The following is a 24353-nucleotide window of genomic DNA, read 5'->3' on the forward strand; positions in this document are numbered from 1 at the left end:
CCGCACATCAAAAGGTCCAACCTGGTAGCAAGGTGTACCTGATAAAGTGACCGGTGAGTGTATATCATCATTCTTTGACACATAGGACTGAAAACTTTGGAAATCTCTGTAGCCTGATGTATAATTTCTGTATAATTGTATGGTACAAAAAAAACCCTGCCAGATCTTTAATGTAAACACTACAGTGATATGTTGTACCGTAAGCATTATGGGAACTGGCGCCATCTGGCATCTCAGTTATCGATTGTAGTGAAAATTTGTTAGAATCAGTATTTCTGTACAGTACTGTAATATAGGCAACTGTAATATTATTTCAGTGTTGATGCTGAAGGTAAAATTGATAACATTTCTGTAAAAGTATTCAAATTGCCTTGTTAAATAAAATTTTTAAAGAATATTTTACATTAACATGACATATTGTTGTTATATACTGTAGGCCTTTATAAATTCCAGCCCAAGTCATCTGACTGCAGCATAGACATCTGAGAGACCTCCATCCGTCTCCAACTCTTCTGTCCTCCATACTGTACATGTAGGATACAACAGGGCTAAAGGCACACCTTAAGAAACATTTGCTTTTCACTACCCCCATGATTGCAGAAAAAATATATATGTTTGTATTACACATTCATGAAGCAACAGATTTTGTGTGAAAATAAATCATCAAAGTGGTTTGTTAGTTTAAAAATATTATAAATGTATGAGGTGGCAAGGTGGGCCTTTTACTTCACAGATGGGGCAAAAGGCACATACTTTAGCTAAAGTAATATGCTACAATGTAAAGTTTTGAGTGTTCAGCTTGTATAACAGTGTAAATTTGCTGTCCCCTCAAAATAACTAAACGCACAGCCATTAATGTCTATACAGCTGGCAACAAAAGTGAGTACACCCCTAAGTGAAAATGTCCAAATTGGGCCTAATTAGCCATTTTCCCTCCCCCGTGTCATGTGACTCGTTAGTGTTACAAGGTCTCAGGTGTGAATGGGGAGCAGGTGTGTTAAGTTTGGTGTTATCGCTCTCACACTCTCTCATACTGGTCACTGGAAGTTCAACATGGCACCTCATGGCAAAGAACTCTCGGAGGATCTGAAAAAAAGAATTGTTGCTCTATACAAAAAGATGGCCTAGGCTATAAGAAGATGCAGCTGATCCAACACCCTGAAACTGAGCTGCAGCACGGTGGCCAAGACCATTCAGCGGTTTAACAGGACAGGTTCCACTCAGAACAGGCCTCGCCATGGTCGACCAAAGAAGTTGAGTGCACGTGCTCAGCATCATATCCAGAGGTTGGCTTTGCAAAATAGACGTATGAGTGCTACCAGCATTGCTGCAGAGGTTGAAGGGGTGGGGGGTCAGCCTATCAGTGCTCAGACCATACGCCACACACTGCATCAAATTGGTCTGCATGGCTGTCATCCCAGAAGGAAGCCTCTTCTAAAGATAATGCACAAGAAAGCCCGCAAACAGTTTGCTGAAGACAAGCAGACTAAGGACATGGATTACTGGAACCGTATCCTGTCTGATGAGACCAAGATAAACTTATTTGGTTCAGATGGTGTCAAGCGTGTGTGGTGGCAACCAGGTGAGAAGTACAAAGACAAGTGTGTCTTGCCTACAGTCAAGCATGGTGGTGATAGCATCATGGTCTGGGGCTGCATGAGTGCTGCCGGCACTGGGGAGCTACAGTTCATTGAGGGAACCATGAATGCCAACATGTACTGTGACATACTTGAAGCGGAGCATGATCCCCTCCTTTCGGAAACTGGGCCGCAGGGCAGTATTCCAACTTAACGACCCCAAACACACCGCCAAGACGACCACTGTCTTGTTAAAGAAGCTGAGGGTAAAGGTGATGGACTGGCCAAGCATGTCTCCAGACCTAAACCCTATTGAGCAACTGTGGGGCATCCTCAAACGGAAGGTGGAGGAGCGCAAGGTCTCTAACATTCACCAGCTCCGTGATGTCGTCATGGAGGAGTGGAAGAGGACTCCAGTGGCAACCTGTGAAGCTCTGGTGAACTCCATGCCCAAGAGGGTTAAGGCAGTGCTGGAAAATAATGGTGGCCACACAAAATATTGACACTTTGGGCCCAATTTGGACATTTTCACTTCGGGTGTACTCACTTTTGCTGCCAGCGGTTTAGACATTAATGGCTGTGTGTTGAGTTATTTTGAGGGGACAGCAAATTTACACTGTTATACAAGTTGAACACTCTCTACTTTACATTGTAACAAAGTGTCATTTCTTCAGTGTTGTCCCATGAAAATATATAATAAAATATTTACAAAAATGTGAGGGGTGTACTCACTTTTGTGAGATTATGTATGTATGTATATGTGTATATAATAAATTATTCTGTGTGTTTGGTCATTTTGGCAAACCATTGGCTAGTTTTATGGCTTCATCCAAAAGCTGTCTGCTTTTTCCACAAATCGAAATCTCCCAAGAATAAAAAGTATATATATTTTTTTCCATTCAAATGTTTAGTTTCCAGTGTGTTTTTCAAACGGTATCCTTCAAGTCATTCAAAGTGTGTATAGGCTATTAGCACTTAAATATTAAAATATATAAATAATATCTAAATATCAATAAGCTATTTAAAAAAATGGTGCCCTATGGTTAGAGAGTCAGACTGGTAACCGGAAAGTTAGTAACCAGACTGGTAACCAGCAGGAAATAATTGAGGACTGAGGTGCCCTTGAGCAAGACACCTAACCCCAATCGCTCCCTGGGTGCCAAAGCTAAAAAAAAACAAAAAACGGTGTAAATATTTATACATTTTTCATGTCATAAATATTTGTTTTAAAAGTCTTTTAGATGATTGACTTTTAGTCATAATTATTAAATCCTAATTTGTGCTGACTAACCTTGAGAGCATGATCTTTACATTTTAGCAGAAGTTTATAATTAATTTTAAAAATCAGAAATTCCATCATTGTAACTTGAAAGCATTTAATCTAAAGTTTTACCATGTGATTTTAGAAGTCTATCGAGAGTATCTGTATATTAGGCTTTGACTGAGATTACCCTCATATCATAATGTCCTGTTATTGTCACAACCATAATGGATTGCACCCGTGTTCTTCAGAACATCTGTCATTTTATTATTTATTTATTTTATAACAAAAGCTGGAATCACATTATATTGTATGAAAAATATTAACTGTACCTGTGATATTTTGCTGGAAACAAATGTCTCCATTGTGAATTCAGCCACAGATAGCTGCAAATACAAACCCAAGTGGAAAAACTAATACAATTATCTTAATATCTAAATCAACATCAACAAAAAACAAAGACAAAAAAACACCCGTTTCAATTCAGTCCCGTCAGAATTCGATCCCAAAAGTCATTATGCGTCGATGCATCTCTCAAGTTTAGTTTTGTTGTCTTTAGAAAATTAATATTTTCTCAGTAGCTAGCCATATACGATATTTTCCATTAACACAAATAAAATTAGAGGCTACAGTATATTTTCTCGATTCCAAAAATCTAATTCTTTATGATGATGCGATAAGGAGAAGATGAAGCAACTTCACGAGTTCCTGTACACATCTCTCAAAATCTCACGCAAAAACATAATTCCCAAGGAAACAAGCCGATAATGTATTGTTATTCCATTGGATTCGGATAAAACAGTCCGTGCCGTCGCAGAAAAGAAACCGTGTCGTTAGTTCCAGTCCGAGGGACATTCCTCTGCCTTGATTTCAAATAAAAAAAGAGTTTCTATGTTATCCAGAGGAAGGGGGGTGAGATGGTGAGAGACGCAGCTCGAGACGTCCATACGTGCCTTATCTTAGTGGCAGTGACGTGATATTGCAGCTCCAGTCCTGAGGCTCGGCGAGAAAGCGCTTTCCATCTCACTCTACAGCGAGTCAGCAGCATCCTCCATCCGTCAGGGACTGCGCTCTACCTGCTACCCGACCTGGGCATCTCTTGAGGGACGGGCAGACAACGACTAATGATCAGTCGAGATTCACAGCATTTTTCGCCCTCGTTCTAGTGTCTGCTCACTTCTGTTGCGCTCTCATCACTTGGTTGCGTTGAGGTGGGAAAAAAGGAACGAGATGATGATGATGATGATGATGATCCAGCCTGGAGTCTAATGCATTTTTGCTCATTGACCGTCTTGTTGCTCTAGACTTTATAGGCAATGGGAGATATCGATTCGCAGGGGAGCGACACGTTTAATTTCTAAAGGATGTTTCCAAGTATGTGGGGAAAATAGCCATAGCTTTCAGAGTGCAAGGTAAGACCTGTTTATTATTAGGCTGTTATTGTTATACATAAGTAGATGGATAAATAGGTGGGTTTGTACGGTGATGAGATGGTCCTCGCCCAAGTTTATCCCTCTTCAATGCATAAACGAGTTCAAGATCCCATAGTTTATTCTGGTTAATGCAATACAAACTACGTCAATATTTCAGATGACTCGGACTCGAACGTTACACCAGGGCCAGTGCGAAGTTAAACGATGATCGACGAGTTTCGCAGGAAAATGACATAGAATGGAGTTTGGCGCCGACTGTATAATAAAATCCGTCTTGGTGACCACATTCACGTTTGCATTTCCAAAAAACGGACGATTGACAATCCCGCTAGACTTATTGGGCTTCGTAAGAGATGAATATAAATATACGTCGCTGCAGTTTTTATTATTTATTTATTTTATTTTTTGCCGCTACATTTTCCCCCCTAATTCGTTTATATTAGGCTACTGATCGTGACGCGGCGCGACAAACTGGATCGCTCCTGTCACAGTCAACGAAAAGTGCAAGCGCGCGACGCGACATAGTAGATTGTCAAGTAAAGGAAAAGTAGCGCACTATGTTTGCAATGTGCGCCAATACTATTTCGTCCTATATAGTCGTGCATAACCTCTCTGTATATTGCACCGTACGCGTTTTGCTATGCCGTACAAATAGTGGCGCATTTAAGGCGATTAAAAAAATAAAATAATAAAGGCTCGGTTTGGTAATGCTGTGACACTGCACACAGCTGCAATGCCTGCAGGATTCATGCAAACAAGACATCGAATAGCTTTTCTCTCATACTGGATCCACCCCCCCCCCCCCCCCCCCCCTCTCTCTCTCTCTCTCTCTCTCTCTCTCTCCGCCGCCTTTCTTTCAGACTTCTAGAAAATTTAGGCATTCAACACATTATGTTGAAATGCGAATAGCAGATCGTCGCGGAGAGAGAAGCATCACATCAAAATCTAAGTTTGTTTCCCTCATGGAAAGCATAATGCATTCAATAAGGGAATTAGATGTTGAATGCAAGGCTGCTTTAATCCTTACATAGATCACGACAGCCAGACAACCGGATATGATCTCCCTATATTATATAAAATACGATATTTAGTCAATTTATGTGGTGTTTTTTTTAGACTAAGTTAAATAGAAATCGCAACTGTGTCTGAGCAGACTGAGATAAGCTATGTAGATGATTATTATGCGGTCAGACATGTAGATCACTGCAGAATTGCGACACATTACTCTCAACTGAATAAAACACGTTTTATGGTTTCAAATGTTTGTTTGTTTGTTTGTTTATTGGTGACATGTAATGCCAGCCTTTTTTATTCTTCAAAATGAACGCGTCGCGAGTTAATATAACGACCATAAAGCTATTGAATGGCATTGATCACTGTGTCTGACACTGTCAGTCATTCAAACACGGTAAAGATCATTCAGTCTATAACGATCATATTAAATGGTTATTTAATCGCAAAATATTATGTTGTTTTATCCTGCCACAGCAGATCCTCAAAGTTATTACCCCCCATTTATTAAACACCACAAGGTGGCAATGTTTATCCGAATTGTGTTACATTCCCATGGAAAGAATCATTTGAATCTCTATAAAATCGAGATGGTTGTTTATGATCGAAATTAGGCTGTTCAAACGAACAATGTAGGTAAGTTTGTGTTTAACACAAAGCTTAATTGGATAGTTAGGAGATCTTAGACTGAAACTCGTTGACAAAGCATCACTTCCCACCTCCATAGGCTGACAATAAATGTAGCGCATCTCTTGTTTCTCTTGCAGGCCAAATGACATAGGATGAAGGCTGTTCGTAATCTGTTGATTTATATATTTTCCACCTATCTCCTGGTTATGTTTGGATATACTGGTGCCCAAGATTTCTGGTGTTCCACGCTAGTGAAAGGAGTTATCTATGGATCTTACTCGATAAATGAAATGTTTCCCAAGAACTTCACAAACTGCACTTGGACGTTGGAGAACCCAGATCCTACCAAATACAGCATCTACCTAAAACTTTACAAACGAGAAATTAGCTGTTCTGAATTCTCTCTGCTGGCTTACCAGTTCGATCACTTCTCCCACGAGAAGATCAACGAGCTGTTGAGGATCAACGAGTCCATTGTGCACCTCTGTGATGACGCCAAGAATATTTATGTCTTTTTGCATTACGACAAAAATTTCGTGCAGCTCCGGCGAGTGTTTCCCTACGACTACAACGGATTGACGACAAAGAAGACGGATGAGGAGGAAAGGTCTGTGGTGGAGTTTGTGGTTTTAAACAAGGCGAGCCCGAGTCAGTTTGGATGTCAGGTGTTATGCACGTGGTTGGAAAACTGCTTGAAAGGAGAGAAAGCTGAATCCTGTGGAATAGTCTATGCTAAATGCACCTGCCCGCAACATTTAGGAGATGGGGAATCTGAGAGCGTGCTGATGCTCAGTAACGTGGTGTTGCCTTTAAACCCCCAAACCGAAGGATGCCTGACTCCTCACGTGCGCTCGGCGCAGGTGTGCAATCTGAGCGCGGAGGTGCGACGACCATCCAAGGAGGGTGAGTATGAACCAGACAGCTGCAGGCCTTTAATGCTGGAGATCATTTCACAGCTTAATTATACCATGTCTTTATGATGCCCCCGTGTATTCCTCCACCCTTCCACATAAAAGAACACTAAAAACAGCTCACTGTGCTCTGCTACTGATGTCTATGACTTTTTTTGTTTAGTTTTACAATTTCGGGGTGTACCGAATAGGAATGTTCTTTCTTGATGTGTTATGTTCTTTCTTTCATGTTATGTCAGAAGTGTAACACAACCTGGATGGGGATTTATTAATTAACTAATTCATTTTTTTGATGTTTTTGGGAACAGGGGTACTAAGTCTAATGTATGTTTACATCATGCCATCTCTTTTATCTTTTAATATAGTAAACACATTTTTCAGTCTTTTTGGAATTCAATTGTGAATCCAAACGGCAATAAAACGCATTCCCAAATACTGTCTTTGGGAAAGCTTTGGCAGTGAAGAGGGTCAGTTGAACTTGCTTTAAGCACCTGACACCATACTTAGCCTTTTGGCCTAAATGTAATTGTTATGCTGCTGTCAGCCTCCATCAATGACAAACGTCTTTTTTTCTTGTCAGTCGTCCCTCTGCTGTCCACGGACGCTGGCAGCAACAGATTGCCACAAATGCCTTTGAAGGAATTTGCTAGCAATGACCATTTCTGACGATGCATAATGGACTTGCATCGGGGTCATAGATATTACAGCTAATTAGCATCTGTAACATTTCACAACTGGCACAAGATAGAGATCAACTGGAGGCAGGAATGACCCAGCATACTGTGAAAGGACAACATCTCACAGAGATTGTTGGCTGAGAATGGATGCTGACAATCTCACTTCAATTCCAGCACAGTGATTCAAAAATAATGAATAATGAGGTGGCGATAGAGAGAAAGAGAGAGAGAGAAAGATAGGGAGGGAGTAACCGTCCTATGGCATTCCGGTTTCACTTGCTGAAAATAATAACCCCATAGGGAGAAGGTGGCAGCTTTCCCGATCAAGCGGAACATGGTGCTTTGGAATTATCAAGGTTCAGTAGAGTTAAGTAGGCCCCCAATTTCATTTTTCATCCCCCTTTCCAAATGAGCGTTATATTCCATTCCAAACTGTGTCATATTCCATTTATGATCTTGTAGCTGAGAGTGATTTTCATTTTATAATGTTTTAAATATGAATCAAGCTTGAAATGAAGATTAAACCATTGATTATTTTGTTCCCCAGTTATTGTGTGAGCGTTTTATTACGGCACAGACTCTATAATTAATATAACTCCTTCTGCGTCTATGAATTCTTAAACAGAACTCCCATCTTAAAGCATTTCTGTATCAAGTTGTCATTATAGGCACTGGAAATATAGCTTTACTATTAAAAAGTGATGTTTCACTTATTTTCAGCTATCTGCATGTTTAGAGAAGCTTATATGCACTAGCTTTTTTTCCAAAGATTAGACTGAAAGCTTCTATTTATAGACTAGAGGCTTTAGTGGATTGCTATCACAGGTTTAAAAGAGCACACAAGCCCCGCTGTAGTGTCAGAATGAAGCTTCTGCCCTCCCGGATGAGCGTCCCGAATGGACGTACGCCTTCAAACAGCCACGATAAAAAAATAAAAAAAAACGAAACAAAAAAAGATCTGTAAAGAGCGGGTCCAAAATAAATGGTTGTCTTTGATATCCCTCACTCCTGGTTGTGTGCATGGTAACAAAGCGTGGCCTTTGAATGGGACGACGATGAGAGGATCACTAAAACTGGTTTTCTGGTCCATTGCACTCTGCAGGATGATATCCAGCAGGCCAGCAAAAACATGAGCTTGATTATACTTTATGATAACATCGGTGTTTGAAATGCTGCCTTGCTGAGGATGAAAGTAAAGTGTTTTGAAATGTAAAAACATATTATACTTGCATAATGGATAATTATGATGCTGGTGCACATTAAATGCACTTGAGCAGGCATTAGCTGATTGCGGTAATATTGCAGTAACGGATTTATGGCGGTGTTGCTGTATTAACACGTTAGGTTTGTTAAACATGGCCTCAAACAGGTTGATATATTTGACTATAACTAACTATAATTTCAAAACACCGATCTGAAAACAGCCAAATAGTAATTTATTTGAGGACACATCTTTGATGTAACCGGGAAAGGCTTTTATACTCTTTTGGAATGTTTGAAACTTTAAAACTTGGAGTTGGAAGCCATTTTCAAAATATGCCATTTTTTGACAAAAGTTTGACAAGAATGTCACTGACATATAAACAGCAGTGAAATCCATCTCATCAGCCTTCATACATTATAACTAGTGATTTCTGTAGAAATGTCAACCTTGGCCGTGAAGCCGCGGCAAGGAAAATGGGATGCCAAGGCTAGTTTTGAACCGCAAGGTAGACTATAAAATAGGCTGCCACAATTTATTCACAGCTGCAGCATAACTCGATATGACATGGTTGTCTGATATGACATAAAGGACTTGGGAGTGAAAAAAATAGCATTTAATGGCTTTGGACTAAGTTGCGCTGAAATGTTGACCATTTGGGGTGAAGATTTTAAGGCATTTAAAGGGGTCATGACATGGACCCCTTTTTTATTATTTTAATATGTTCACTGAGGTTCTCTTATAATGTTAATAAAGCTTTTTTGCACACAAAAATAGCACAGTCCTAAAGCTTGTCCTGGGTCGACATTTCATTCAGTAAAATTCAAATTTTGATTCATATGCTGTTTAATGTTGGTGATCGCGTTATTTTACATGCATACGATTAGAATTTTTCATTTATTTTTTTATTTTTTTACCGAAACCAGTTCATCGGAAATCACACCCTGCTTCTAATTTCATTGGTTAAGGTTATAGCGACGGGTAGGTTTAGGGATCAGTGTTTGGTGTAGGAAATCATTAAAGTGATTGACATGACCAATGAAATCTTTAGAGTTCGCTGCAGGGCGGGATTTCCGCTGACCTGGTTTGGGAAAAAATATGCTATCGCTTGTTTCTGCTTCTTCTTAGCTTGTGTTTTGATCAGGAGATTAAGTACTCTTTCGGAAGATGCCTTATAGCGCCCCCCTACCGTATAACAGTGAAAACATGGAAAGCCGGAAAATTCTATCACTTGTGGGGAAGCATTGTTATTTTTGTACCACAGTCTTGTTATGGATGATCTTTTTAGCAGTGGTCCCCATAGGGCTCCCTGCTTTTGTGTGGTGGCCATATATGGGACATGCCGCAGAATCAGCGGCTATCCCACATTCTTATTATCGGCAAGTGGCGTTTCTTTTTATCTTTGCATCATCTCCTCTCCAGGCACAGTGACACTTGATGTGATGGCTCAAGTCAAGACGCTCCGAATTGTGTCGCCTAAATTAGTCACAAATGAAGCCCTGCTGAAGAAGATGAGCAACATCTCAAGGCTGTTTCTCATTACTCTCTGTCTCTCTCTCCACCGCTGGTCTGCCCTCAGACAGCAGTGGCCGTTTGCTCTTTTTGCCTGACCATTTCTGGAGAAGAAACTTGCCTGACTGCACTGCAGGGTCCGGGCCCCTTGCACTCCGATCTGTGGGGGGAACTGAACTGTCACTTTGTGCAAACGACCCTTGTCAGGCTCAGGGCTCCAGAGCGTGTTGCGGAGCAGGAAAGGGGGATTCGGCTGATGCTAATGAAGTGCACGTCCACAGTGTGTCAGTTTGTGCTGAGTCATGCACAAGTGATAATATACACCCACTGGAATTTAAAATGTCAGATTTCAGAGAAACGTGAATGGTTACAAATGAGAACGAAGAGCGAGATGATTTATTTAGGATTCTCTGACCTCAGAGTGTTGGGTGGATTGCATCATTGTGCTGATGAATTATTTGCAGACTTTATTATCGGTGCATTTGCAGAAAAAAATGGTATTAAAACCTTTGGGATTATTGTTACAATCAAATGAATAATTGAGATATTGACGACAACACTGCTTGCTAGTTTAGAAGAGCAAGGCCCCTTTTATTGAAGCCAGGGGCCATGGGAAGGCTCTGCTTCTCCACTGCATAGTGCAGCCTTTTATTCACTTTGGATCAGTAGTCACAGCGCATCATGTTCATCAACATTGTTCCCTCAACTTGGGGGCCATCTTGAATTCTAGTCACTTCTTGAGGGGAGAATGCGTTCATCCATCTTTAATCAAAATTTTTTTTCATTCTTTTTTTTTTTAATGTCAAATGTAATGGTTGTGCTTGAAGTGTCTTTTGCTTTATTATTTTTATATACCATGTGTACAATTCAGTTCACAACTCATTTTACCTTTGCAATAGGATAAATGAAACGCGCTACTGTAATATTGTTTCCATGTTCAAGTTGTTGCTAGGCTTGTAGTTTTGTACATTCTGATGACATTTTTTAGTGGAAACTCTAAATAATATAAAGGGCACACTTTAGATTAGGGTCCAATTCTCACTATTAACTAACTATTAACTATGACATTTGCCTCAATAAACTTGTAATTATTGCTTATTAATAATTAGTAAAGTAGTTGTTAAGTCTATGTATTGGGTTGGATTAAGGGTTGCAGAATAAGGCATTAATATGTGCTTTATAAGTGCTAATAAACAGCACTAAATGCATCCTAGCAATATGCATGCTGTAGGGCTGCACAATATATTGAAACTATCGAAATATCACTAATGTATATATCGCGATATTCATATCGCAACGGCTTGCAATAACTGGGGTCATGAGCAATAGACAAAGAGAACATCACTCACTGCTCTTGGCTGAATAACTTTTGTAGCTTTAATAAGAATCAGTATACTATATAGCCTATATTTAATTCATAGAGTGAAAACTAAGCCGTGTTTTATTTTTACATTTTATTATTCAGTTTATTATTCAGTTTCCCCGTGGTTTACACTGATGTTAAAATAACACTTCTTATGCTACAGTTAAACACTGATGTTCACTTTCAGAAGTTGTAGCGATGTTTTCTTGTCACAAAAAGAATGTGAAACACGTATGTAGGTTATAAAATTTTAAATATATTTTAAAGAGAATTTAAATATATTTTACACACTTTAAGCATATCGTATTGCATATCGAATATCGCATTATTTAATGAGTTCTCACATATTGCATTTTTCTTCAATATCGTGCAGCCCTAATAAGCAACTAGTAAATAGTGAGAATTGGACCCTAAAGTTACCAATATACAACATATAAACATAACATTTAAACTTAAAATGGAATGCCTGTTTAAAAAGGGAATGCTAGTTATGCATAATTTAACAATATTTTACTGTGAAATTATTTGTATTGCCTTGTTAAATCTAAGGGTATATTTACATGACAAAAATTTACAAAAAACTGAAACGTTTTTTCGTTTGCGTTTTTTTGCATACAAGTGACAACATGGTCGAAACGATCCCCGACTAAAAACTCTGTATTATGCTGCCAGGCCAGTAGTTGGCGATGTCAATTTGTAATGAAACATTATGCGCCTAATAGACTGAACACAAAAATTTGCATGCACACGAGGTCACTGTTTTTACAAATTCACTTTCTTGTAGTTTACACAGAGACGATAATGGTATCGTTTTCAAAAATGTGCATGTTGAAACCTGTTTTCTAAAGTTTGCATTTTTCAGTCCCCTACAACATTGTAGTTGTGTAAATGAAAGGCCAAAACACATAACACAAAACACATAATGTAAACGGCCCCTATATATATATATATATATATATATATATATATATATATATATATATATATATATATATATATATATATATATATATAATATTACATGGCTTGGTTTAATTCCAATGTAGAATGCGGTCTGTTATTTCTTGATAACAGACCGCTGCGAAGTATAACACACCGTTGCCATGAAAAACAGAGCGTTGCTATGGACGCAGGATTCTAACCATTGAGACGAAACGGACTATTTTCTTTAGCGGAAGCAATACAATCGTTTTTAAATCAATAAACTCCTTTTTAAATCAATATTTTGTGTCAAATTATTGATTTATTTGGTGGGTAGCCATGTAATAAGCGGGATTACCTCCGATTCGCGTCGGGGTCCCGATCAGCCTGTTGGGGTTGTATTCACTATAACAACCACCTCGCTCTACATGATCCCTTACATATAAAGAGGGAGAGAGAGAGAGGTTTTGTTACGCTGTCAAGACTTGTGTCTTATCTAATGGGAATTATTTGGACTGTGAAAAGTGGGTGTAACATAGCCTACCCGAGTAAAGGAGGAAAAAGGTTGGCAAAAAAGTAATAGGGAATAGTGATATCAGCTGAAAATGAATGTTGTTTCAGGGGCTGAGTAAGTTATTGTATTTTGATACAAGATTATGAAGGCACAAGGAATGTGCATTTAAATAGTAAACAGGAACCATTTGATTTATTTACTGGCTTCAAGATTAAGACTTTGATATAGGTAGGAGGGAGTGTTTAGCATACATCCATAAAAATAGCATTTACCAATAGCCTTCAAACCCTCTGTGGTGCAGGGATTATATGTTAAGCTCATATCAATCAAACTCATATAAGTACAACTACTTCTTAAGCCTTTTATAATGATGCCTGTGTAAGTTTTTGCAAAGCCAGCAAGAAGAAAAAAGTAATAGGAACTGCTAACTCTCCAGTGTGTTCAACCTTTAAATGTGATGAATTTGTTCAATTTCTGGATATCACATGTATGCGACATCAGGCAATGGCAAGAACACAAACAAATTAAACTGCTTTATTCATGGATAAAATGGATTTGCACTTTTGTGCTTGGGAGGAAGTGTGGGAACACCATGTACTATATCACAAAAATGCAGCATGAATGGTTTTTCATAAGAATCACAAGTCTAATCTCATTGGTATTTGCAGGTATTAATATGTAACTATACATTTTTGGATTTACCCATACAATATGGACATGCTGACAGCATCAAAAAGATAGAAGTACTGACAAACGCTCAATTTTAGTTATATATATATATATATATATATATATATATTCAGAGAATTTGTAAAGATTTTTTTTTTAACACATTTAAATATGTTACATAGTTTATTATTAAACAGGAATTTGAGGGACCGTTTACATGACACAAATTTTTTCCACTAAAAATTGAAAACTTTTTGGATGTTCATTTACACGACAATGATGTTTTGGAACGAGAACTGGTGAAAATGGTGACATCATGCACATGCGTATTATGTGTTCAGTCTATAGGCATGTAGTATAGGCATGTAGTAATCCCAATACACTGGGATTCTATCATATTAAGACTGTGAAGTTACTTTACAACCATGTACTGTACATGCCGTACATTTCTGTGATTATTTCAGTTCACAATACACTATAAAAATGTCGGGTTAAAAAACAACCCAATTTGGGTCATTTTGGCAACACAACTCTGGGTCAAAAAGGAAACCCCAAAATAGGTTGGAAATCAAAATCACACAGGACATTACTACAGTAAAAACACAGGCAACAGTAAGGGGCTAATACAAAGGCGAACATTTATTTATAAGCAAGATTAAGCAAGGACAAAAATATATGAGTAAAAGCAATAGTAAAAAAGCAAAAGTACGAAAAAGGGCAGAACAGAATACAAACTCAGACTCGGTTATATAGCTTATACAGCTAAACGAAATTGTGTTTAATGATAAATAATGCTTAAGTACAAATTTGACCAGTTATTTATTTTCTTTTTTCTCCCGCCAACGAGCACTAGACGTCCAAAACCATCGGAAATGAAACCAAGAAATACATAGATTGAAAGCCACACTGAAATTTGAAAATAAATGATGTATTACAGTGAATTGACATTTTTTATCCTCTCCATTTAATGCATATATAATCACTCACTTCACTCTCAAGCATTTTTCCGGCTTGTTCAGTTCCAGCTCATCAGTCACTGTTTGAGTGATTTGGATGTGAGAGAAAACACTCCGACAAAACCCGCCAGTTTTAAAAGAACGGGCTCCCCTCTACAGTTGGTATCAATGTTTTTCTCTTAAGGGATTCAAATCAAGTTTGTTTCAGGTGCCTCTTTCCCGCTCTACACAAACACTGTCCAGTCTCCTCAAACTCCTATATTCACTGTGAAACACCCGTGAAACACAGCACCATTGTGCTATTGCTTCAAATGCACTAGCCCACAATGCATTGCATAGTGCAGTACTAAACCTTAATACATAAATACAGTAGATTAGTGTTGAAAATGGGCTGTAAATTAACAATTGCTTACCGTGCAAAATATATCCCAGAATGCAGTGTTTTCTATAGTAGACATACTGTTTTAATGGAAAATATGGAGAATTTGTCCGAATTTGTCTGTTTTTTACAGTGTACCTACCTAAGTCATAATGAAGATTTTATTTGCAGTATAGTTTTAAATTTTATAGATTTTTTTATATATATATATATATAAATTAGATTTTCATGAGTTCAAGCGTCCATAAACATTTGTACACCTCTGAATTTATTCATATGTACAGATCTTATGTTTTAGCTGCTGTGAAGAATGAAAATGTTAGTGAGCCAGAACCAACTTTACATATGAATACATATGATTGCTAATGAAATCATGATGGATTGTCTCTTTACACACTTTTAAGGTGTCATGATTCATAAACTTTGTTAGGAATCATGATGTATGCAGTTTTACGGGACTGCAAAAGACACACACACACACACACACACACACACACATTGAGTCATTTTTTTCAAAAAAAAGAAAAGTTTATTGTCAGGCAATTAAAAGAAGGTAATGGGGCCATAATTTGTAGGAATTAAAAGCAGAAATGTGAATATTTCCATCTTATAAAGCAATTATATTCATTAATTCTCTATTATTTAAGATGTAAAGCTGTTTAAATATTTTTTTAAGTATTTTTTTGGGCCTTGTTTTGTCTTAGCAACAAAGTTGTAAAATTGAACTTAAGTTTACACAGAAAAGGCAAGATACAACATGCATGCTATTATGATTTTTATATGAAAAATGCTTAATGTCTTGTGGTAATCGACATTGTCAATTTAGCTTTACCTGCCCTTAATCCAGAATAATTCCTTATAGTTTTGTACAATTTAAATTATCAACTGCACATCTGACTATTTCAGAGTAGTAACTTCATTTGAATATATTTAGTACCCAAGTCCATAAACGTTTCTAGCTATGCAGCTGCCATCTCTCATTCAAACAATAAAACGCTCCATATATTGTCAGATTGCCTTGATCTCTCTTGCATATTTATTTTTTTCTGTTGGATAGAACAGTTGGAAATGGGTGCATATTGAATTAAATTTTAATCTACCGAATTGGGCTATACTCTGTGTCACTTTGGAAAACATGTTAGCCCTGAGCAAAACTATTTTATAATTATTGAGGTTGTACAGTCCGTTGTGTTTATAAAGTCAAATCAGGTGGATAGCTGTAATCGATCACGTGGACAAACAAGAAATCCCAAGGCTCCACTTGTGATCTCAAATGTGTATATAAATAAGTGAGCGCAGAAATTCACATTTGCATATTCAGAACGCTGGGAGGCCGGTTTGGCCTGTATAACACAGTTCAGATTAATTATGTGATTAGAGAATATTGTAAAATTTTCAGAATAGCTGCAGACAAATCAAATGGATTTTAATTCTAACTGCATCTTCTCTTTCATCACCGTTTTTAATTAATATTGATTGGCATGAAGTAATATTTATGCAAATAACCTGATTTGCATTTCCCAAATCATTTCTTTCTCATTTATACCATCTTCTTTGGTGGGCTCGATTCTTTTCTCTGCCAGTCAGTTACATCCCACAAATGTTTGGCAAGTGCATAGTTGCTGAGATTTCCTGGGAGGTTGAATAACCATATGGTCCTGTTACTAGCATCATCATCAAAATTATGCTCTCATGCTGCATAGGAAAATTGATGGCTTCTGATTGGAGGATTACACTTTGAAAGGGTCATCCAATCAGCTTCCGAGCACAGTGAAAAATGCGTATAACTGCAAGTGAGAAGAAGAACATTTGGGCTGTTTATGTTACTCACATGTTCACCGTGTTTACATGCAGCACTATTTTGCCATCAATTTAGGTTTTTCAGACATAACTTTCCAAGAGCATTTGTAATCTTATCATGGCCTCCAAAATATTTAGGCTTTCCTGATTATTCGAAAGTAGTTCATATCAGAACGATGTCAGATTTTCTCTAGTTGTAGCCTAGGAAGATTATACTGGTTGTCAAAACATTGATATAAGATTAAAGTTAGGCCATGATTCCACAGTGACTTTTAGGATTATTTTACTCTGAATTGATTGTCTAGTGGAAATTAATATACAAATGGGCTCAAAGTATGAGCATTGAAAACATTTAAAACTGAAAGTTTGTTATCTTGGAATTATTTGACTTTTCCCTTATTTTGTTGTAACAACTATAAATAACTATGTGTTATAACTATATGTAATGTAATAACTATAGTTGTAATAACTATATCTTTTTTAAACTCTTTTTTTTTTTTTTTTTTCAGCGTTTTTGATCATTTTCACAATTTCATGGTTCAGAATTTCATATCTGAACATGCAATATGTCAAAAGAAAGAACAGACCCTCATGTATTCTTGACACTTGAATGTGGGTATAAGTTTCATTAAAAAAAAGAAACATGTTGAGCAAAAAGCTGAGAAAATTGCATTTTCGTCAAAGACTACATCTGGATCGGATTCAGAATGATTATCAAAACATAGATGGAGCAGATTGAAGTCCATCAACACCCCCAAAGCTTCACAGTCCTACAGCTCGTCTTGGGTTGACATTTAATTCAGTAACATTAGGCAGTTTTGATTTATATGCTGTTTAATGTTGGTGATCTTGTTATTTTACATATGCATATGTCAGAAGATGCGTAATAGCACCCTCTACCATTTAACAGTGATACACAGAAAGCCGGAAAATGATGGAAATTTCCGTCAATGGCGGGGGAAAAGTTAAAGGCAGGGTAGGTAGGAATGGTCTAAAAAACTTCTTTTTCAAATTTGTTTAAACTTTATGTACATATCAATACATAATTAAAATGTAAGTACTCTGAAAAAGAAAGTATAAAAATCGAGTGTCTGTAGACCTCTCAGGACTGTTTTAAAGACAGTTCATTATTTCCATTCACTCCACCCCCTCCCTTCTGGGCTCCTTCCAAAGCCACGCCCCCAAAACACATGAACGCGCGACTCCAACCGCTGAGCTGAAGACGCATTATTTACCTGAGAGAAGCAGAGAGGAAGGAGCACAGTGCATGTAGTGACATCATGTCAGAATCACATGTAATAAAAAAATCTAACGCTAATTGCTTATGAATATAAACAAATAAGATGTATTTTAGTACTCACTATCAAGCTAGCATATTGATATTGGTAAATTTAAAATATATATATTTTTTGATTCGCTAACGAGCTAGTTATATAAGCTAAAAACAGGTTGCATTGATACACTTTTTTACATTACCATCAGTTATATTGTGATGAAGATGAATTTCGTGTAAGATTCATAACATATATGGTGTTCTGCATGTAGGGGTGGGAGATATTGACAAAAATGAATATCTCGATATTTTTTTCCAATATCTAGATATCGATATTCAGGCGATATTTTTGCCATCCTTCAAAGAAATGTGAGCAAACTGGCAAAGAAGGTCCAGTTGGTCTTTTGACTTGCTGCATTTGACCTATTATTGTAGGCTATAGAAAAAAACAATAAAGGAGCTAACTAAACAGAATCTGTGGCAGCCCCTACTTTTTCCACTTACAAAAAAAAAAAAAAAAACTTAACTAGGCACTTCTTGCAACAGTGATTATTAAATCAAACAACAATATTGTTGATGATCAATTCAAAGTAAAAAAAAAATAACATTTTCAAAACGGTATAAATCCATTCATTTTTCCCCCAAAACGCTATAAATCCATCTTTTTTTTTTCCTTCTAAATTTATGGTTTGTCTTTTTAAAAAAGTTTTTGTCTTTTATTTTTCGTGTTTGCATTTATGAGGAAAAAACAATATTACTTGACAGTTCTCCATTATGGACGCGAGCGCTCTAAAAAGCGGCACTTAGACTTTCAAACTTTCACAGAGACCTCAAAACAGAAAGCACAAAGCCTTTCTTTAAAACGAATTTCGTTTTGTATTAATTGTATCTTAATTTTAATATTTTTTTTTTCATTAATTCATTAATATTTTCATTCCTGGATTAAATACATAAAGTAAATATAGGCTATCAATCACAACATAAGGTGCTTGAACTGGAGATTATATCATCGTGAACCGAACCGTAGCCTCGCCTCACAGGCCTAAAAAATGTGGAATATATTTACAGAAAGCTGGTTCTAAACAAAACCATCCAAAACAAAATAAAACTATGTAGCCTAAATGTGCATTTCTCCGGTGCATGCGTTCACTAGCCTACTGCGAAGATCGCGAGTCAAATATCGTCAACTTCATCTTTGCAGCCGACACAGAAATTAATAAACAATTAAAATGTCTTATTGCAATATTTTACACATTCATAATCATTACTTTTGCTGGTTCTTTGAGGCAGCTTTTTAGGTTTATGGCGTTTTGGAAAAGAGCTCTTCACGTACGTACAAACACCGTTTCACCAAGGCACAGCGGCCCTTCAGCACATAAGAACAAAAAGAGAAAAAGCACGGACTTACTAATTACGAAACTTTGATGTGGTTGAACAGGTGAAACAGTCACAAATTCCTTTGCAACTCAAACCTTCTCAGTACGAGTTATGAAGAAAGAGAACAGCATTACAGTTTTCAGCGCGTCCTCCTTTGATTGCTGTGTTGTGACTGGAAAAGTGCATGCAGGAGCACATGCGCAAAATGTAGGTTTGTAAAATGTCCTTTTGTAAAATAAAAATAATTTTAGGGCGAAGCAGAGGAGGTCGTGCAAGACGCCGTGGCGTGCAACTAGGGTCCGAGGAAGTAGAGGCCGAGGACGGGGTGGTCGCTGGAAAGCCACGATGATATTGACACGCGTTTTATTTCTTTGTTTATCCAAAGACTTTTTGTTCATTACCTTTTCTTGTACTGTCTTCTTTTTTTGCCTTGTTTGCCTTCACTAACTGCATGCCGGTAATGTGAATTTTGATTGCTCTTTCTCTGCCATTGTTTTGCTATTCCTAGGTTCCGTGCCTCTCGAATTCCTCAAATCAAACGTGCGCGCGCAAGAGGGCAGATCCCGTGGCAAAAGGGTGGTTGCCATGGTTGCGAGAGAGAGTGACAGTCGCCTAAGCCAATCCTTTGATTCGTCCCGAATCGAAATAATGAGCTGTGTTTAATACAGATTAAACGGTCTAGAGTCACTTGATTTTTATACTCTTTTTTTCAGAGTACTTACATTTTAATTATGTATTGATATATATAGAAAGTTTTAACAAATTTGGATCTTTTATTTTTATATAGTCCTACCTACCCTGCCTTTAATACAACAGCACATAAAATTTGAAAAAATGCAAAATAGAAGCATTTCCACTAGTGCTCTCAGACTTTAGGACCACTGTACTTTATTAACATGTACTTTAATTTAGACCACTGTAATAACTGTATAGTGAGTTAAATTACCATTAACCGCTAATTTTCACATCAATAGTCAGCCAGAATGGCTCTCTGTGAAGTCTTTGTGAGGAGACTTTCTCCTGTGACACATTAGGCTGACATGTTTTCAAACACTCATTGATTCATTATGCTTTGGCCTGACCCTGGCCATGCTGACCTAGCGTTTGTCACTGTCTGATTAGAAGGGAATGCAGATAACGACGAGCACTGAACCTGCAGAAATAAACATTGCATAAATGTTCTCAATTAAAGTATTCCCTGATTGGAACCTGTGAGGTTATATCATTTGTATCCTGGTGAAACAATTACCACAGTACTGCATTTAAAGCAGCACTCAGTAGCTTCGGGATTTCTTCGCTGTATTCTCGCTTTTTGCTCGCAGGTTTCTCTCTAAAGCTCCCCCCACAGCTTCGGAATAGATATTTGACAACACTGTTGTAAAAACTCGTTGGTGATTCTCAGACACCAGAGGCTATAGATCAACGACATCAAAGCAGATGGGACATTCTTTAAAACGTCTTCTTCATTCGGGTTCGGACAGCGTGAGGGAGCGCAATAATGACAGCATTTTAGCAGATTTCTTTTGGCCGTAAAGCAATTGTTTACATCGCGAGACCTGATATCACGCGAGACTTCCTGACGCGGCGGCCGGCAGCCCGCCGGCTCAAAGTTGCAAGTGCGTATTTTCCACTCACGGGCACCAGGGGGGTGCGAAACGACCACCATTCAACCCGAAATAAGTAATATAACCATTCCAATGACTCCGAAGCTGTTCAGTTAAGGTAAAAAAAGTTACTTAGTTCACCTTTAATGTCTGCACTACTAGTGGCAGAAAACTGAATTGCAATTGCTGTTTTTAAATCAGTTTTCCCATACACTCCCCACCAGTGTTGCCAGACGTACGCTATTTTGACCTCTGTACGATGTACGATCAATAATGAAAAAAAATCCCATAATGTACGATAAAATCACAAATTTTGTGACACTTCAAATGATGGTCATTGTATAGGGCTTCTATACTCATTGATCTAGCTGTGGATCCTGTGTCTGCCGTCATGATTGTGAGGAGAACGTGAACGTGGTGTTACGCATGTCTTCCATCACATCTCACGTTACGTCTTCTCGGCCAATCATGGTGGAGAATGACTCTCACGAGGACAAGTTAACGTTCCTGCCGTGGGGCTTAGATCAGTTGTTTCCAATCTAAGGTCGATACTTTAGCAATAAAGTAATTTGCAGGTCGTGTCAAAAAATAGTTTTGTATGTTTAACTCGTGTACGATAATTTTCTTCTAAATACGCTTCTGGTACAATACTTGGACATTTCCAATCTGGCAACACTGCTCCACACTGTGTGCTATTAGTCAGACAAATAGCACCCTCACCAAAACTAACACCATTGATTGAGACAGCATTGTAATGATATGAGGTTGCAGTTTTTGCAAATGCAGTATTGTTAGGAATTGAGATATTGTGTGTTGGTGCAGTTGAAGTGAGATTACCTTTTAAAATGGCAGGCACGTGTGAAATTACTAATTTGTAGTTGGTAGTTAGTTTATTGACATCTGATATGAAAGTGGGTGTTTTGTGTTATTTCAATTATTTAAACTTTTAAGGGCTTCTCAGCATGGCAGAATTTAAGCCCATATTTTTAAAGGCTGATAATAAATCCTCCATTAATATTCATTTACCTCTATTTATCTCAAACAGAAATAATGAGCACATCCTCCATTTCACATTACTGGGGATTTTTGTTCTTTGGCATCTCTTGGGAAGCTGCTCTGCATCTATTTGGCACAGTTACAGCAAGTCATTCTCGTAGAGAAGCTCAAATTTGTCTTTGTGGCTAACAATGGACTGCTCAAGGCACTGATTCTGTTCATGCACTTTTAAAGTGTAATACAGTGCAAGGTTATTTAGCTGATAAAAAAAATATTTGGTCGCTCGAGCCAGTCCAACATGCGTTTGATTCCGATTTTATGTGAATAGCTTACAATAAGTCGTTCCAAGTGTGAAATGAGCTGAACTGATTTGTACGGACAGTGGATGGGTTTGAGCCTTTAGCTGGATAATTCATGGCTGCCTCAGACACTTTGTAATGATAATAGTGACATCCGCCGGGTGCTGATATCATTCTGAAGGAAAGTTTTTGTCATGCACCGAGAAAATAACTCGAACAAGAGGATTTATGGAATGCGGCTATGCTTCCTGTTGAAAATTTAAGACATTTTCTCTGTAGAAATATGATTACTAAACAAGCATTGTTTTTCTCTCTTCAAAGCAGAAATTCATTTTGTGTGTGTGTGTTTCTTTGTGGATGTATTTACTGGGCAATCAGTATGGCTCATTTAATTATCATTCAACTTAATTATGAGCTGCTTATATTATATTATATTACATTATTTACTATAAATTTACTGAAAAATGCATTATGAACATGATAATTTGGCATAGCAACCCCTATATTGTCACTACTATGACTACTATGGAGGAACATATTTTTTTCCCCCTCAAAATCACCCATTTAGTTTAATATATAAAAGAAGCAAAATATAACACTAAAACCATTCATTCATCTTTTGTGTTAATGACTAATGTTCTAGTGTTATTGAATGCAGGTACTGAATCGATCAAAAGGTCTGAATCGACACAAAAAAATGTGTTCTTGTTTAGTTGTTGCATCTGGTTGTATTTGAATTTTTTTTCTTCAGGACGAGGTTATGAGTTAATACACTACATCAAAGCAAGAGCCAAATGTGGTTGTGTTCACGTTGTCCTTCATACATCAAACACAGTGTCACATGAATATGTGCTGCCAGTAATGTGTCTCTGAAGATACAGTGGCTTGTTTGTAGCAAATGCAATCCTCAAGCACTTGAGTTTACTGTTTTTTTAACACCTGTGCCATTTCCGAGAGAAATGAACTAAAATACTCACAGCATGCCATGAAAATCCATGTTATATGCCTTGGTTAAAATGTTTTTATACAGTTTTCTTCAGTCTCACCCATGTATATTGTCATTCATCTAAAACACTATGCATATTCAAAGATTGTTACTTTACTTTGCAGATATTATACTTTCAGATCACTATCTTGTTCCACTGTCACAATTGCACATCACAACATTGCAATTACAGTGAGCATAAAAGTGGCTTTTCCATTAACATCCAACCTGTATTCAAACCAAATGAGACTGTCAGTCACAAAAGTTGTTCTTCTTTATGTAATATCCCGACAGGGCAGAAGTAAGCAATCCATTCTGTGATAATTTGCCATTGGCGAAAGAAGTCAAGTGTTGGTTAGCAACAGTGGTGGACGAAGTACAAAAATCTGGTACTTGAGTAAAAGTGCAGATACCCTACTGAAATATTACTCCAGTAAAATAATTAAGTACTCATTTTCAATTTCACTTGAGTAAAAGTATAAAAAAGTGTGAAAAGTATAAAAAACATTCAAGATAAAAACAGATGTCACATAGGGCAAAATGTGCTAACATTTTAATACGAACGCTATGGAAACGAACTAGATTTATATAATCAGTTTTTACCTAAAATCTACCTCATTCAGATGGTAATACACAAATATGGACATGTCCACATTCAAGCATTTCATACAATGGGTTTAAACAGCTCGCCCTTTTACAGCAGATTTAGTTCACAAACAACTCGTGACCCAGTTATGATTTTCATTTGAAATGAAAAATAAATTAAATTAGGCATTTATATAGCACTTTATATGTACAGTACAGATGTTTTTATGAAATGTAGTGGAGTAAAAAGTACAATATTATGCTTTGGAATGCAGTGAGGTAAAAGTAAAAGTTTCCCAACATAAAAATACTCAAAGTATAGAAACTTGAAAAGTATACTCAAGTACAGTAGCAAAGTAAAAAGACAGCTGACAGATATTCCTCAGAGATCAGCCACATGCCAGGTTATGTTGATTGTT

At 37.4% G+C, this 24353-nt stretch overlaps 1 protein-coding gene across 4 annotated transcripts in view; it reads left to right on the top strand.

Moving 5' to 3' along the window:
• The first annotated feature begins 3863 nt into the window (after positions 1–3863).
• adgrb3 (adhesion G protein-coupled receptor B3) overlaps positions 3864–24353 on the top strand; it is a 182327-nt gene continuing 161837 nt past the window's right edge. For all 4 annotated transcript variants that reach the window (XM_084092600.1, XM_084092602.1, XM_084092603.1 and 1 more), the window contains exons 1-2: positions 3864–4250; positions 6050–6815. In XM_084092600.1, the coding sequence (XP_083948726.1) occupies positions 6065–6815 (751 nt within the window). In that variant the 5' untranslated portion in view covers positions 3864–4250; positions 6050–6064. The remainder of the gene's footprint in view (positions 4251–6049; positions 6816–24353) is intronic.

The sequence above is a fragment of the Abramis brama genome, assembly GCF_963993115.1.
Source record: "Abramis brama genome assembly, chromosome: 19".
In the NCBI taxonomy this organism is placed as follows: Eukaryota; Metazoa; Chordata; class Actinopteri; order Cypriniformes; family Leuciscidae; genus Abramis; species Abramis brama.